Here is a 15,557-nt window from a genome sequence, read left to right as displayed (position 1 = left end):
ATCGTCCGGCCTGGCTGCAGGAGAACAATGTTACATTGCATAACAGAGTTTTCAGCCTTGGCGCATGTTTCCAGGATCTCACATGGAGAGTTGAAGCAGAAGACAGGTTTGAGAAAAGACCACGCGCCAGCAGAGCGCTTGATGACATGTCGGGGGCCGACTTTGTCCTCGGCCTTGGGCCTGGCGAATGGTCATGACATGACACAGGGTGCCGATCAAATTAGCGAACGAAAAACAGGCGAGAATCAGCCACTTCATGAGCTTGAGAGCTGAGAAGCTGGGAAGGCTGAGAAAGCGGGATGGAAGGCCTGCTTCTGGCCGCACGAGCAGCATCTTTCGCGTGGTCAGATATAGCCATGAGCTTGCATGGAAAGTAGCGGTGAGTAATCCATGGGTATCTGTTCAGTCAGTGGTGTGCGCAAGCGATTGTATGTCGAGATTGGAGGTGCGAAAGTGTGAAGATGAGGTCCTGCAGGACAAGCCTTCATGAGGCGCACACTAGCGCGACTTCCCGCTTTCAACCAAGCGACGGCTCCACGCGCCCGCACCTGTCTCTTCGGAGGTCTGGATTTTCACTCCTTGAACGGCTGAGAAAGTGTGTAAGCAAGAAATAGCGAATCACCAAAAGCACTCATCCAGATCCGGGATTGGAGTAAGCGAAAAAGGTTATGGTGTATATTCTTTACGTATCATAGCGAGGCCAGGCCTTCGGGTCGTTATCTTTAGTCGTCCGTGTATGGGCTGCTTCATCACTTCTTACCGTTATCGATTTGGACGCGCGGGACGGCTATGGTGGAAGGAGGCTGCGGCTCAGAACCGGGTTCGATGGCTTTGGCCTGCTTCTTGAAGTGCTTCTGCAGCTGAGCTATGGCCGCATTCTCGTCTTGCTTAACAGCCGTGTGGCTTTCCTGGTCGCGATCCCTCCAGTTCGGGCCCAGAATCTCACCAAGGCTGATGGAAGCTCTGCGCTTGATGTTCCGTCTCATACGTGGGTGCCACATGTGATCGTGCACCATGCCCTTGCCGAAGAGTTGAGGCTCCCGCAGTAGCGGACTGCCCCATATCTTGTTGACCTCGTGAACGTATCGCGCATACGGGAGCGTGTTGGACCTCTCCACCACTCTGTTTTCTCTCTTTTTGGAGCGACCATGGCCGAACATATTTATGAACTGCGACTGTAAGGCCTTGAGCACGGTATGGTAGTGAACAAAGACGCCGAGATCTCGTAGATGTACAACAATTCGTAGACCTGTGCTCCACTCTAATCGGCGTAGGATCCGGCGCTGCAGCAACCGACGACGATAATGCTTCTTGGCCAGCGTGGGGCCCAGCATGGACTGTTCAAGAGGTGCATTTGGCAGGAGTCCAGCTTTGAAGCCCCAGATGATGAGACTTTGCTGAAGGGAGGGAGCGAACAGCTGTCGAACGGGATGCAACAGATTTTCGCGCTGTGTGACCGTCGTTGGGAAGTGGAAGTAGTGGAATCGTTCAGGGTATGCAGCACGCAGTTTCGCTGTTGCCGGTTCGAGAAATGGTGATTTTGGCAACGTGCTGAACTGGTAGCTGCTTCTCGGTGCATACCAGCAAAGAAGCCAGAGTAAAAGTCTTCTAAGCTCCCTAAACCTTCCAACCATGCCAAATCTGCGTATGATCTCGCGCCATTGGAGTGGAGAGATGGGGGCTAGACCGTTCTCTAGGATCATGACGAATACACGCGCGACGAAACGCAAGTCATCGAATCGGTCACTGACAGGTTTGTGTCCTCGTTGCCGACGACGCAATAGGCTGCGAATGGCCATGATTGATTCAGGCGACACCATGATGCCGCGAGCACGCATGTCTTGGAGCACTTCCACGACATGCTTCTGTCCAGAGCGTTTAATGTAGACTTGCAAGAGCAGGTTCCAAGACTCTTGACTAGAGTCATTGTGGAAGAGCGTTAGAATGGCAAGTGTGCGCTGGACCTGCGCATAATCGTCGTTGTCAAGATAGTGCTCGAGCAGCTTACGTTGCATTTCCACGTCGCCAAAGACGTCCGGATGCTGATCGCTTTGCAGCATACTGCGCACCAGTTGCCACTTCTGCTCCATTGCGAACGTCTCCAGTGCCAAAGAGAAGACGCAGCCCTGCAGGGCAATGCCTGCTTGCCTGAGCTCTTCGAACCTCATAGGTAGCTCCTCTACCGGTTGTGTTTGCAGGGCCATGGTGAGCACAGCTTGAGGCCCAATCTCGTTGATGCCCACCATAGAGAGACCTTGTATGATCGAAGCCGGTGGAAAGGTACGCGTTGCGAACATGCGGGCGACGAACGAGTCTTCGAATCGGACGGGCGCGGTATCGGGGCCTTCCAAGCGGCGCAGAAGGTTCTCATTGTATTTTGCTGCACCCCGCCTCCACTTCTTCGTCGACCCTTTCGTGTCAAAGTAGACCTCACGAGCTGAATCCTCAACGGTAAACAGCTGGACAAGAGGATGTGACGCGACAGACTCGGACGGCATATCGTTGCGAAGAGTGCAAAGTGCATGCCATCGGCGTGCCGCAGTTATGTCATCCTTCTCAATGAGGGCTGGCACCACCTCGTCGTAGAGGTCCCGCTCATTGCTGTGCTCGTATATCTCCATCAATGCTTCGTATGCGCCGTGCTTGTAAGTCGATCGTCCCTGATGTGCCAGCTGCCGTAGGGGAAGCCGCTGAGGCTTCAGGCTCCTTTGAATCGCGTAGTGATACCTCAACGCGGGCGCTGTTCTCCTCGGAAGCCAGTGGCTCATGACCAGATAGTACAGACCAGGGTATGTCTTGCCTGTTTCGTGAAACAGCTCCTCAGCGTGCGCTATCGCCTTGTCCGTGATCAGGTGGTTCTTCACAAAAGTTCCCCATAGAAATGCGGCATCGGGTGTGTCTTCAGTGGGTAGGCGGTACCCTCGATGGCGGAAGTTCTGCCAGACATTGCGGACACCCTTTTTCCCGTGCAGTCTCTCTTCGCTTGCAAGGATAGCGGCGAGTTGTGCAGGATCGTCTTCCCTTTGGGCCACACGTACGGTGTCGTTTTCGAAGATATCTACGGTCGGTGCGAGGGTATCACTGGACTCGTCACGCTGGAGCGCCTTGAGCACGTGGTCTCGGACTGCCGCGTCTTCGCTTGCATCCTTCAATCGCCTCCATTTCAGCTTGGGTGGAGGTTTCGGCTTGGTCGAGTAGTTGCGGCGGCGTGCTACTGGCGGGCAGCATTTTGTCGCCGCGGAACAGGCTGCGGGGAGTTCAGGGGCATTGACGATGGAGCGCAGGAGTCGCAGGGCTGACGGGCTGGCGAGGAGCCTGTCCAGAGCCGGTGGCATCAACAAGACAGGGGCGAAGGGCGAAATCAGTCCATTGGCGTCGCAAACGCCGTGCGTGAACTGGAGATGCGGAAAGTTGTTGCGCCCAAAGCGGCCAAGGGCCTTGGCGACCGAGTTGCTTTCGCCGGCGGATCATTCGACCTCGCGACATCACCAAATCGACCAATCCACGAAACCACCAATTGCCCCCGCACGCCGCGCAATACTCCTCTACACTCTTCAAAATGCCTGGGTACGTCCATCTTCGAGCTCTGGGCCTGGCCGCGGGCCTGAGGGAGCACCGCGACGGCCTCCAGCGCTCCTCCGCCTTTCCGCACAGAGCTGGATACTGACAGTCGGCAGCTGGGTTATGCGCGAGAACAAGGTGCCTTACTGGCAACGCGAGTTCCAGAAGCACGACGGACTGAGGACCTGGGAGAAGGTGCGTACTGTATATACAAGAGGAGGGTTGATTGGGGCATGATGTGGTTAGAGATGATGCACATGCGGTGCTGGACACATGGCGTGTGGAAGTAAGAAAACACAGGGATAAATGCTGACAGATTGCTTCTTAGGCCCGCGGAAAGTACCTGGTTCCCGGCTTCAAGGTCATCATGTTCAGCAGCCTCGGCGCCAGCATGTACATGATGGGCCGTCTCGTCCTTGTAAGTTTGCATTGGGTTGAATTGAGTGCAACATCATTACTAACTATATTCAGGGACACAAGACCTGGTTCGGCAAGAACTAGACTCCGCACTTCGAGCATGATATCCAGATGGGTGGGACCAGTATGAGTCTTCTGCATCAATATACAATCAATCGACAAGCCTTTACCCATTACAACATCTCCTTTGTCAGACCGCATAGAACAATCTTCATTGTCTGTTTGCGCTGTGTTCACTTATTCTGAAGTGATGCTGCCACCCAGCTATTACGTGGCTGACAAAACACGAATGGCTGTCACTTCCAACGATAACTAGGCTGACATGTGAGGATACGTCTTTGGGTCGACCTTGCGGATGCGTGTAAGGCAGCAGTCCATTTAGTTACTCAGAATGCAATGGGCTTTACACCGTGCTTCCATAGTCATGGCAGAGTGCCGTTCTTACCAGTGTCGATGACGGACACAACCACTTCAGATGAGCAATCTGGCATACCACCAAGTGTCTAATATCAAAATTATCGACCAAAATTATACAATAAGCTATAGCAGGCTCAAGCGCAGAACCACGAGGAGCTCTGGGGTAGCTTGCCCAGATGCCCCTCCACATGCGTGCTAGTCGCTGTAAAATGAGGTCAGTGCCTGGAACGTGGAACCGAGCCGAGATCCTCCAAACCACCTCCCGCGCCGCCAAATCTCCACGTACGCTCCTTCATTGTGACGCATCGACGCAATGGCAGACTTCGTCAAGGGTCTCTTCGGTGGCCAAAAGCCTGTCCAGGCTCCAGTTGTTGGTGATGATGGTACGTACACTACATTGCATGCGCAGTCGCGAGGCCACCAGCCTGGGATGCGGGACCACACGAGACCCCTTTGCGACGCTCGAATTCTTGACAGAGATGGAGTCGCGAGGTTATCGTGAGGATACCATCGGAGATCGTAGAGGCTATCAATATGCAAACCCAATGGCTTGCGCTGACACCAACCAGACTTCGCCGACTACGCAGGTGCTCCTGAGCCCACACCCGCTGCCATCTCGTCCTTCACGACCGGTGCCGGTGCAGCGCAAGCCGCTCCTACAGGCCTCGGCGACAACCGGCCCTATACAGCATGGTACCGGGTGTGGGAGCGCACCACCATGGACGACTTCAAGCTGGAGATGTACATCCTGCCATTCCTCGTTGCTCTCATCGCGGTCCACCTCTGGGGCACCAAGCGCAACCGCAGCAAGGCCAAGGCATGGATGAAGGCCCACGCCCCTGTCCTGACCCAAGAGTTCGCCCAAGTCGGCTACACACGCCCAGACGGAGAGGGAGCGGTTGCAGATGTGGACAGCATGCTCAAGGAGAAGAAGGCCGACGAGTACCAGACCTACGCGACTGGACGCCAGAACGTTGCCTTCGTCGACTTCAGGCTGAGCTTCTACAAGCGCGCCAACCCCTTCATGTGGCTGGGAGAGAGCGTGCTCCCCTTGTTCTTCGAAAGTTTCCCTGCACCCAGCGAGCGTCTCGAGGCTACGGCTTACGTTTTCGATGGCCGGGAGACCAAGTTCGCTCCTTCGTACGGTCAGGCCGACGCGAAGAAGGTCACCAACAGCTCCTTTGACGGCTTCGTCTTCGCCATTGTACACAAGGATATCATGAAGCGCATGCGCGACGAGCGCTACGACTTGTCTCTGACCAGCACGCGCGACCACGCCAAGTTGCCTGTCTGGGTCACTGTCATGAGCGAGAGCGCTGAGGTTACTGATATGCTGCTCACACCCGAGCTCATCAAGGCCGTCAACGACGCCGGAGACAGCTTCGAGGCCATCATCGTCAGCGACCAGCCCATCAACGCGCCCAGGACGTAAGACAACCACCATCCAGACCTCTCTTTCTCTGAACCAGACTAATATCTTCCAGTCTCGACGAAACCAAGCCTAAGAAGCGCCTCAGCCTCTCCCTGAAATTCGCCTCGGACTACTCCACCACCATGCCCATCTTCCAATACTTCCTCCGTCTTACTGACCAGCTTGCCTCCCATGGCCACTTCCGCCCCGAAGCCCTCCGCCGCATCAAGCAGACCCGTGACGAGCAGATCGCTAAGATCAAGAAGGCCGATGATGAGGAGAAGGCCGAGGAGAGGAAGCTTTCGCTTGACAAGGCAAAGAAGGAGATGAGAGACGCCAAGCTGGGTCGTCTCAGCGCCGACGAGCAGCGCAAGTTCCTTGAAAAGGAGCGGGAGAAGAACGCAAGGAAGGGTATGAAGAGGAGTACCGTCAAGGCATAGGCTCCCCCTGATGGAACTTGAGAAGGGGTCGGAAATGCTCCGAACATCTCTAGGGCATTGCTTGGATAACGTAGCATATAGGATGATTGTATTAGTATCAGGGAAACCACGGCATTTGTGTCGAGGTAGCAAAGAGTAGTAATTCATTAATCGCACGCTACCTTACAGACAGAGAAACAACGCGCCATCGATTGCCCAAAGCATTCCATCTTGCAAACTCAAGCAACAATAAAAACAAAACGAAAAATTGCTGTGCGTCCAGAAAAACTCCTGCGAAACAGTCTTCTCACGCTTTCTGTGCCCTCTCACGCCTACGCATACCGTAGGATCCACCAGGAAGCCTACTCTCCTGCGCCTGGGGTATACCGATATGCGTAGTGAATCCAGTCTCGATAGCGGCCGCGGTCATAACAGCAGTAGGGTTTTGATGCATTGGCCACGGAGTCTCGAGTCCGGCTGCTTCGAGTGAAGAATGTCTGTATAGGAAGTTGTCCGTGAACGATTGTGGACACCGCATCATGCCACCATAATCATCCACGCATTTGATAGAAACACCGTCAGTTGGCGAGGGAGTCGGCGTGGGAGTATGCAGTGCGTTGTAGTCTCTCAGATTCGATAGAAAGTCCTGCGTGGCCGATACCCCACACGAAGTCAAGCCACCGTTCTCGCCCATGCATTCGATAAAAGTACCGTTAGTCGGCAAGGGTGTTGGCCACGGAGTCTGGAGTGCAGGTATGTGGAGTTCGGAATGTTTGGATAGGACGGCGTCCGTGTAGTATTGTGGACAGCGAGTTAGGCCACCATGCTCACCCAAGCATTCTATAAAGACACCGTCAGTCGGCGACGGGGTCTCGAGTGCGGCGGGGTTGGTATCAGTTGCGGTTCCATGAAGAACCTTCGAGGTGACCCATTCCGGACAGCTTATCAGCCAGCCATCGTCACCCATGCATTCCAAAAAGACACGGTAACCTGGCGACGGGATCTTGAGTGCGGTTGGGCTGGGCTCCGTTGGCATCGCTTGGAGGGCGTCTGAGGTGTCTTGCATCTCAACAAGGTCGTCGTCGTTCAACATGGGCTGAATTGAGTCATTGCCATCGTAGTGGTCCGGATGAAGTGGCCCCCAGTAACAGTCGGGGGTGTTACATGGACAGTAAACCAACCCTTTTCCATCCCCGCAATCTACCTTAATAGTATGCCAAGAGATTGGAACTATGAATGCTGGTGGGTAGGTCACGGTATTCGCTGGATGGGAAATGTTTTGACAGCAATAATGAGTGATCTCGTCGTACATGTAGCCATCGACTGGCATGTTGGAGTCGCTGGCAGTCGCTAAACCGAGTCCAACTTTGGCAACTTCCTTCGCCATCTGTCGAATATGACTCCAGTCCGCGCTGTCTTCACCTAGACTCCACGCCATGACGCCACCGAGCTTGTACTTGCGGACGATGTTGTCGAATTTCCTCGTGATGAGTTCGGGCGTATCCCATGTCCAGAAGAGGCGGTTTGTGGCATCGAAGTAGTATTGTCCGCCAGCGACCTCGTCAGTAACACCGTGTTTGGCTGCGAGCTGCCATGAAGCTGCTACATCGGCGTCCGTACATCCAGATCCAAACGCGTGTTGACAGGCGCCGTTGCAGTGTTCAGGCGAAGTACCGCAGTGGCCGTGTTGAGAACAACAGCCTATCTCACACTTGGTTCCCTTTTCTGGACCGCAGGTGCCGTCTCGGGATACGGTCAGAGAGGAGGCATCGACGGGACGCATGCGAGATCTCTCAAAGGTCCAGGCGCCAGAGGTGAGTGTGTCTTTGCCCCGGGCATCCTCCGCGAGGGCGATGGGGCAGTTGAGTGGGCTGGCACTGCAGTTTCCTTGAGTGGTGAAGTATTTTGCGTAGTATGCGAACCCGAGGTTGAGCTTGGAGGGGGGTGCGCCCATGGCGAGGTAGTCCTTTATGCTGTTTTCGGCGTCGGTGACGGAGCTGTAATGTTTGGTTACTGTGTCTCTACGGTTCATTAGGTCGTAGCTCATCACCTAGTGGAGTCAGTACAATATCTGATAGTTGGAGTCAGAGGGGTAAATGTTACTTACGTTGATGAAATCGACGGATGACCAGATCTGGGGTCCGGTTGTTCGAGTGTATCCAAGCATATCGACTACTACACGTCAGTTGACTTACCTCAAACATGTGTATGATGACTGGCCTTCCTTTCCTGGGACAGCGATCGAAAGCAGCTTCTTCCCAATAGCGGCACGGACGGCAGCTAGTAATTTGGGAAACGCGGCGATCTGGTAAGCCTGATCCCCGTTCGTCACTTGTTTGTAGTCCGCCCCGTTGCCGCCAGGATATTCCCAATCGATGTCTTCTGTTGTCAGCATCGACGAATAACTAATTTAGGTAGATGGTGTACTCACCGACTCCATCCGCTCCAGTCCTGGCAAGCATAGTGGCAATATCAGCGGCAAACGCGAGCATCGATGCGTCTGACTTCGTGGCTTGACAGAAACCAGCCGTATCGCCCCAGCCGCCGACAGCAATCATGACCTTTGCGTTGGGGAATTCGGTGCGGATGGTGTGTACGGGGACTTTCGGCTGGAACGTAGCTGTTGCGTTGGCTGGGGCAAAGGCGAGGATGACATGGTCGATGCCAGCTCGATCTCGTGGGTTGTCTGGACGCGTTGGGTGCCATTCGTCTGCGTACATGACAAATCGGGCTGTTGCTGATATTGCGAGTATCATCGACGCAAGAAGCGCCGCGGATGGGAAGAACATGCTGGAGCTGGGATGTACTCAACAGCTTGTGAATGGTCGAATAGAAGACTAGTAGACAATGGGGTGTTGAATGCTATCAGGGTAAGCAATGCATGTTGTCGTGGAGGTGAAAGCATATCATAGAGATAGATGTCTCCCAATCTAGCCTGTAACATCCATCGTAGCTACCTCGATGTGGTGTTTGTTCTTGCGGACTGTCTGGTATAGAAAGAGGAATGATAGTTGAGAGCTCTTTCTAACAATAACTCTAACAGCGGAATTATTCTGTTCTCTCGCTCTTCGATAGACGATAGAATGGCACGACGGAAAGCACAAAGCCTAACAATACCAAGGTAGAAGTAGGCGTCGATTGACTAGAAGCTGTAGTACTTCCTGTACTGTATGGCTGTCAATACAGTCGCCTTCCTAGTTAACCCGACATGAAGAAGAGGAAGTATTGCAAAGAAGCGGGGAATTCATCGTAATAGCAACATTCAGTCTGGTGAGCATTGCCATTTGCCGAGTACAACACAAGCTCGCTCGCCGCTTCAGATGCTTGCTGATCTAGAAGGGGAAATGGCGACTGGATAGAGCCTCATGAAGACATGACCTAATGCGCGCTGGAATGGGAAGTCTACAGGCGTCCACGACTATAGTCCAAGCATGAGACTGATCATGTAAACAACGATATAGCAGAGATGAGAAGGGTGTAGAGTGTAAGGTTGTGTAGTCGCTCCTACCTATACTGATAGCCGAGATGCAACACAACAGCGCGATCAACAGCTACTGGACAACTGGAAGTCGCGGCCAGCCAACGTCGATTTCCGCATAAACATGCAACTCCTACATCGAAGCACGTCGCAAATTCCATCGTCATTGGAATCGGGTCTGTCATCCGGTATCGCAGAAATTATCGGAAATGCTTCGTCGGGCCATCGACTTCCCGAAGCCAAACCCACGTCGGTTCTACATCCTTGTTACAAGTCGTTAGTGTTGCTATGTATGACAACGTATACACAGGGAAAAGTATAGAGAAACGCGCATTGCAGAAAAAAAAAAGAGTCAGATCTTGCAGGTGCTATTTGGAGGCATGCATAGCAGACTGTCCGAACTATAGCGACCATTCGCTCCTGGGTATAGACTGCTGACATTCTCAGTGCGAACACCGTACAACAGCTACGTGACATTGACAGACCACACAGTCCTTGTAGCACACCAATCCAATCACTAAACTCTCCACAATCACGAAACCGTCGCTGCGGCAGGTGCTGCATGTCAGACGCGGGCGCACGTCGTGGGGACGATGATGCGGACAGCCGTTGAGAACCACGGTTCACATGCGTCGAGTCCACAAGCGACCGGACAGCTCACCCAGTCCGCGTCAATTCGCAGCACCTGGACCGCGATCGATGAACCGTCTCGCACGTGATAGTCCGGCGGATCCGTGATCGTCGGGCCACGCAGCTGCAGCCATGCTTTTCGGGCTGCAGCAATATGGAGCTCTGACCAATTATGACGCGACGAAAACGCGGTGGCTGGGGAGAGGCTTGGAGCTATCAACAGCTGGCCGCGCGCGACATGGATAGGCTGAGCTGAAAATGCCTCTCTTCACGGAGGAGCTGGCGCATCATGCATGAGCAGGCCGTCCGGCCCCAATTGAAGCATACCACGCAACATTGGGATCGGCCCACTGCCAATGGCCATGGTCGTGGAGCTGCAGCCAGGTCGGGGAAGCTCCCGGCAGCTCTGTGGAGCTCCAATGCGACTCGACTCTGAATTGCGACACCAATTGCTGGCCATTGCCCGGTCAACAGCCGTGCTAAGATCAGTTGCGCGTCCGAAATTACCTCGGTGCGAGAAGCGCCAGGATGTGATGGGTTCTCTGGGGTTGAATCGGTCCATGGCTGGGAAAAAGGGGAAGCTGATACGCGCTAGTGCTCCGTGTCAATAACGCTAGTCCCAGCTTGAACAGCTCTGCCAAAGCTTCCCAGCCTCCACAACCCTGCGACCATCGATACGCCGACACAACAGTGATCCGACTGACCGCCAATCTACTTGATCCCCCTCCTCGGCCAGCCTGACTCCATCACTCCTCCACCTACACCCCGCTACTGCATCCAATTGCGCATCTTCAAGCTGCTGCACGTCAACACCATAAAGCTGGCGACTCTTCAGTAGATCCTATATCTCCAAATATCTCCACGTGAGACCCTCAAAGGAGCCAAGAAGTTCTTCTTGATTCCTTTCGAATTGTTTTCGAACGGTTCGAAGGGTTTTCAGGAACGAACGACCAGACTCCGGCAAACTGGATTTTGAAGCACGAGTATGCTCTCTCACCGCGAGTGTATAAGCAATTATGCTAATCCACCCAGGTTCCGATCCCCTTCAGTGTCTTCCCGTCTGCGTATCGGAACGCGGAAGTTAAGGAATCTACCAGTGTCCAGGTAGAAGAACAGGAAGCACAGTTCGAGCAACAGGCTTCTCACGGACGGGAAGGTCACGAAGAGGTCCACGAATCCTTCTCCGCTACCGTCCTCCCTCCTCCTCCGGCTCCCCAACAGCAGCAGCAGTTTGAGCAGCAACACCACGACACCCACGTCAAGGAAGAGGTCCGCATCTACGAAGAAGAGCGCCTCCGTCGTCCCCAGCCTCCTCCCCAGCAGCAGCAGCAGTTTCAGCAGGCTCCCCAGCCCCAGCAGTTTCACGCTCAGCAGCCTCCCCAGCACCGTGAGGAGCTACATATCCACGAGCAGACTCGCTACAGACAGCCCGGACAGCCCCAGCCCCAGCCTCATTCTCAGCACGTTCAGCGTACTGACCGCGTAGAGTTTGAGCGATCCCACGACCGGTAAGTCCGATCCATTGTTTTGCCAGCGCATCTTCGCACGGATCAGCACAACAGACCAACCCCCTGACTTTAGCGGCACCCAGCCACGCGCTAGCCGCTAACCCCTTTCATCTGTTGTTGTCCTAGCGACATGCAGGCCCCACTTTTCCCTCACCTCCTCTAAGCTCTTCCTTGCCCAACCCAAAGCTGACCTTCCTTTCTTCCTTCAGCTACCAACCTCACCCCCAACCTCCTACATCATCCCACTCCCACGTCGAGGTTCAGGACAGGACCTACGATAGACACTTCAATACAGTCCACGGCCCTGCCACCGACTACGCTCCATCCCAAATCGACGTTACTGAACGTCAGATTCGCGAACGTACCCGTCCCATCGTCGCCGGTGCAAGCTACTCGAAGGAGACTTACACCACCAAGCACGACACCTTCCCCAGCAGCAAGCACGTCGAGTCTGTTGCCTCCCACCAGCCATCTGAGGTCCGAGTAGAATCATCTGCTCGTTCCACTGCCGCACCCCCCAAGCACCGCAAGCGTGATATGGGATATTACGACAACGAGGGCCAATACCACTCGCTTCGTCAAGGAATCTCTCACGCCGCTCACAAGGTCGCCGACCGTATCCAACACCCCATCCATCCTCACCGTCACCACCACTCTCACGAGCACTCCTACCCCGGTGCCAAGTACGACGACGACCGTGAAGAGGTAATCGTTAAGGAGAAGTACACTTCAGCTACTCCTTCTGTTGCCCCTGCCCGCCCCGTCCAATCCGGAGCTCCAGTTGAAAGGGTCGTTCGCGTCCACAGCTCCCCAGCCCCAGCCCCTCCCAGGTCCACAGTCTCTGCTGCTGCACCTGCCCACTCCCACTCCATCACCCACGCACCCGCACCCGTCTCCGCTTCTATCGCACCTGTCCCGACTTCTGTCCGTACAGTCCGCAAGATGGCTTCCACCAAGACTATCACCATCCCCTGCCACCACATCCGCATTGGCGATCTCCTGATCCTCCAGGGCCGCCCTTGCCAGGTCATCCGCATCACCACCTCCTCCCAGACTGGCCAGCACCGTTACCTCGGTGTTGACCTGTTCACCAAGCAGCTCCATGAGGAGTCCTCCTTCATCTCCAACCCGGCTCCTTCCGTCGTTGTCCAGAACATGCTCGGACCTGTCTTCAAGCAGTACCGTGTTCTTGACATCCGTGAGGACGGTCGCGTTGTTGCCATGACCGAGTCTGGCGATGTCAAGCAGGGTCTTCCCGTCCTTGACCAGAGCGGTCTCATCTCCCGCCTGACCGAGTCCTTCGACAACGGCCGTGGCAGCGTCCGTATCCTCGTCATCGATGACGATGGTATGGAGATGGCTGTCGACTACAAGGTTGTCCACGGATCCAGGTTGTAGAAACATCTCGTCAATGGTAAGTCATCATCACCTTCAATGTCTATCGTCGCGCATCATCTAACATCACTCAGGTCTCATTCAAACGTTCGATCTTCAATCATCCCTTAGGCGTTTGCTTGCTCATGGCCCCTCATCTTATACTTGTGTTCATAACTTTTGCATCGTCACTTGACGGGTAGCATGGCGCTCTCAGGCATCGATCGGTGTCTATCGCTCTCGGTGTTTGGGTCGGTGTTCATGTCTGCTTGTTCGGGTGGTGGAAATATCGGAGCTACATCTGTGGATAGTTAATGAATTGCGTCTCCTTTAACAATCGTCTCATGCATCGTGATGTCTCTGTCTTTTGTTGTTGTGATTGCTCCTTCTGAACTCTATCGTCATTCCCTAGTGTTGTCTATCGCCCTAGCTATCCGAGGCTACCCCGCGTTCTCCACGCGCTCCTCCACTTGTCTACCTTATCACCAGCAGTTATACCCGGCCCACACGACATGCGAACAACGCACGTATCTTGCGTTCCTCCGCGATGTAGTTCACCACATGAAACATCTGACACCTACTCGCCATGCCTCACTCAGACCACTCCCCATCCCCACCACGCGATCACTTTCCCCATCTTCCAGTCTTCCCCGACAACGTACCCACCGCGCCACTTCTCCGCATTTCGCTTCAAAAGTTACTCGACCGCGACGAAGAAGAACAAAACAGGTGTTGGCAAGCATGTCGCGAACTCGGTTTCTTCTATCTTGACGTACGCAACTCCAATACACATTCAAACAGTGACAGCAACAATACTACCAACACGTCCGCTGTCGACGGCGATGCGCTACTCCAAGATGTGGATAGACTGTTTGAAGTAATGCGAGAATTCTACGATCTTGATGTCTCTGAGAAGATCAAGTACGATTTCAAAGACCAAGGCAGTTACTTTGGCTACAAAGGGTATGGCGAAGGTTACGTCGATAAAAAAGGAACCAAAGACAGGAATGAATTCTACAACGTACTTTTTCCCGCTCCCGATCAACTCAAACGTTACTACTTCATCTACTAACCCACGACTTCCAGATCTCCAAAGACGATATCCTTGGTCTCAGTGACCCCCTTCCCTCGCCAGCCGTCTTGAACCCACACCGCGAGCTATACAAATCCTATATCACCTCGTCCCACGCAATCTGCATGCTCATCACATCCTTACTCTCCTCTCGCCTCCCTCTAGCAACAGAGAACATCTCAGTAGGCGGACTCCCCGCAATCCATCGACTTCACGCCTCATCAGGCGACCAAATCCGCTTCGTCAAAGCACCACCCCAAGAACAATCACTCAAAGGCGTCGCACTGGGCGAACACACAGATTTCGGCAGCGTGACCGTCCTATTCAACCGCCTAGGTGGCCTGCAAGTCAGACTGCCATCCCACATATCCCCTCTCGCACCAACATCCACGTCCCCACCACCCACAGCCATCGAGAAGAAACTCTGCGAGGACGGCTGGACATACGTGCGTCCCTTACCCGGCCACTGCATCGTTAATCTAGGCGATGCACTCGTCAAGTTCTCCAACGGCGCGTTGAGGAGTAATATCCATCGTGTTGTTGCACCGCCTGGGGAACAGGGGAGTGTGGAGAGGTATAGTCTTGTTTATTTTTGTCGGCCTGAGGACGATGTTCTGTTGAGGAGTCTTGTGGAGGGAGGGAGTGTGGAGGGCGAGGAAGAGGTCACGGCGAAGGAATGGATATTGAGAAGGGCGTTGGGGAGGAGGAAGGCGGATGGGTGGGAGAAGAGTGGTGGGACGGAGGCGGTTAGTATGGGTGTGAGGGGTGGGGGGATGAGGACCTGAGCGAGGACCTATGGAGAAGGAAAGTTACGGGAGTGCGTGAGTAGTCGCCATAGTTATATGGAGTGCTTGGCCGAGTGCAAAGGTAAGTTTCGTATCATGTTTGTGTACAATAATGTCTTCTTCCAAAACTGAACGTTTTCGAAGCCATGTTGTTTTCTCCGACACTCTGTCATCTCATCTTTTGTCATGAAGGCAGTATATAAGCTCGAGAATGCTCCCTACATCCTTCTTTCTCCTATCTACCCCAACATCTGCGGCTTTCCTAAAGCTGGAAGACATATCTGATGGCCTTCTCTTCTCAAAGTATCGAACGCATTCATGGATGATCTGTTCTCCGCCTTCGGACCTCAGCACAGCAAGAGGATATTACCAAAAAACACTTTCGGAGGAAATGATGTCCGAAACCTTCCAATGACACCTAAGTCTGAAGCGCGGTTCAAAGATATTCGAAACTTTTTCATGTTGGTGTTCGTCGTTCGGAAAGA

General features: G+C 53.9%; 6 protein-coding genes across 6 annotated transcripts; 4 read left to right on the top strand and 2 right to left on the bottom strand.

Moving 5' to 3' along the window:
- Nucleotides 1-749: 749 nt before the first annotated feature.
- Nucleotides 750-3,335, bottom strand: J4E86_006826 (uncharacterized protein; the record flags this gene model as incomplete). Its single annotated transcript, XM_051447350.1, has 1 exon — nt 750-3,335. The coding sequence occupies one exon, from the start codon at nt 3,333-3,335 to the stop codon at nt 750-752; it is 2,586 nt and encodes an 861-aa protein (XP_051301835.1).
- A 224-nt stretch (nt 3,336-3,559) lies between these two features.
- On the top strand, nt 3,560-4,062 carry J4E86_006825 (uncharacterized protein; the record flags this gene model as incomplete). The annotated part of the gene is made up of 4 exons (XM_051447349.1): nt 3,560-3,567; nt 3,678-3,756; nt 3,890-3,979; nt 4,033-4,062. 4 exons carry the CDS (start codon nt 3,560-3,562, stop codon nt 4,060-4,062), a joined length of 207 nt encoding a protein of 68 aa, XP_051301834.1.
- Nucleotides 4,063-4,708: 646 nt separating this feature from the next.
- Nucleotides 4,709-6,246, top strand: J4E86_006824 (uncharacterized protein; the record flags this gene model as incomplete). Its single annotated transcript, XM_051447348.1, has 3 exons — nt 4,709-4,778; nt 4,965-5,823; nt 5,880-6,246. 3 exons carry the CDS (start codon nt 4,709-4,711, stop codon nt 6,244-6,246), a joined length of 1,296 nt encoding a protein of 431 aa, XP_051301833.1.
- A 792-nt stretch (nt 6,247-7,038) lies between these two features.
- On the bottom strand, nt 7,039-9,014 carry J4E86_006823 (uncharacterized protein; the record flags this gene model as incomplete). The annotated part of the gene is made up of 5 exons (XM_051447347.1): nt 7,039-7,065; nt 7,142-7,321; nt 7,430-8,222; nt 8,421-8,607; nt 8,657-9,014. 5 exons carry the CDS (start codon nt 9,012-9,014, stop codon nt 7,039-7,041), a joined length of 1,545 nt encoding a protein of 514 aa, XP_051301832.1.
- Nucleotides 9,015-10,622: 1,608 nt separating this feature from the next.
- On the top strand, nt 10,623-13,239 carry J4E86_006822 (uncharacterized protein; the record flags this gene model as incomplete). Its single annotated transcript, XM_051447346.1, has 3 exons — nt 10,623-10,637; nt 11,366-11,841; nt 12,123-13,239. 3 exons carry the CDS (start codon nt 10,623-10,625, stop codon nt 13,237-13,239), a joined length of 1,608 nt encoding a protein of 535 aa, XP_051301831.1.
- A 562-nt stretch (nt 13,240-13,801) lies between these two features.
- Nucleotides 13,802-15,072, top strand: J4E86_006821 (uncharacterized protein; the record flags this gene model as incomplete). The annotated part of the gene is made up of 2 exons (XM_051447345.1): nt 13,802-14,236; nt 14,302-15,072. The coding sequence occupies 2 exons, from the start codon at nt 13,802-13,804 to the stop codon at nt 15,070-15,072; spliced, it is 1,206 nt and encodes a 401-aa protein (XP_051301830.1).
- Nucleotides 15,073-15,557: the final 485 nt, after the last annotated feature.

The sequence above is a fragment of the Alternaria arbusti genome, assembly GCF_024043155.1.
Source record: "Alternaria arbusti strain BMP 1465 chromosome Unknown scaffold_8, whole genome shotgun sequence".
NCBI lineage: Eukaryota > Fungi > Ascomycota > Dothideomycetes > Pleosporales > Pleosporaceae > Alternaria > Alternaria arbusti.
The sequence above is the reverse complement of the archived record's forward strand: the minus strand, read 5'-3'. Positions and strand labels throughout refer to the sequence as shown.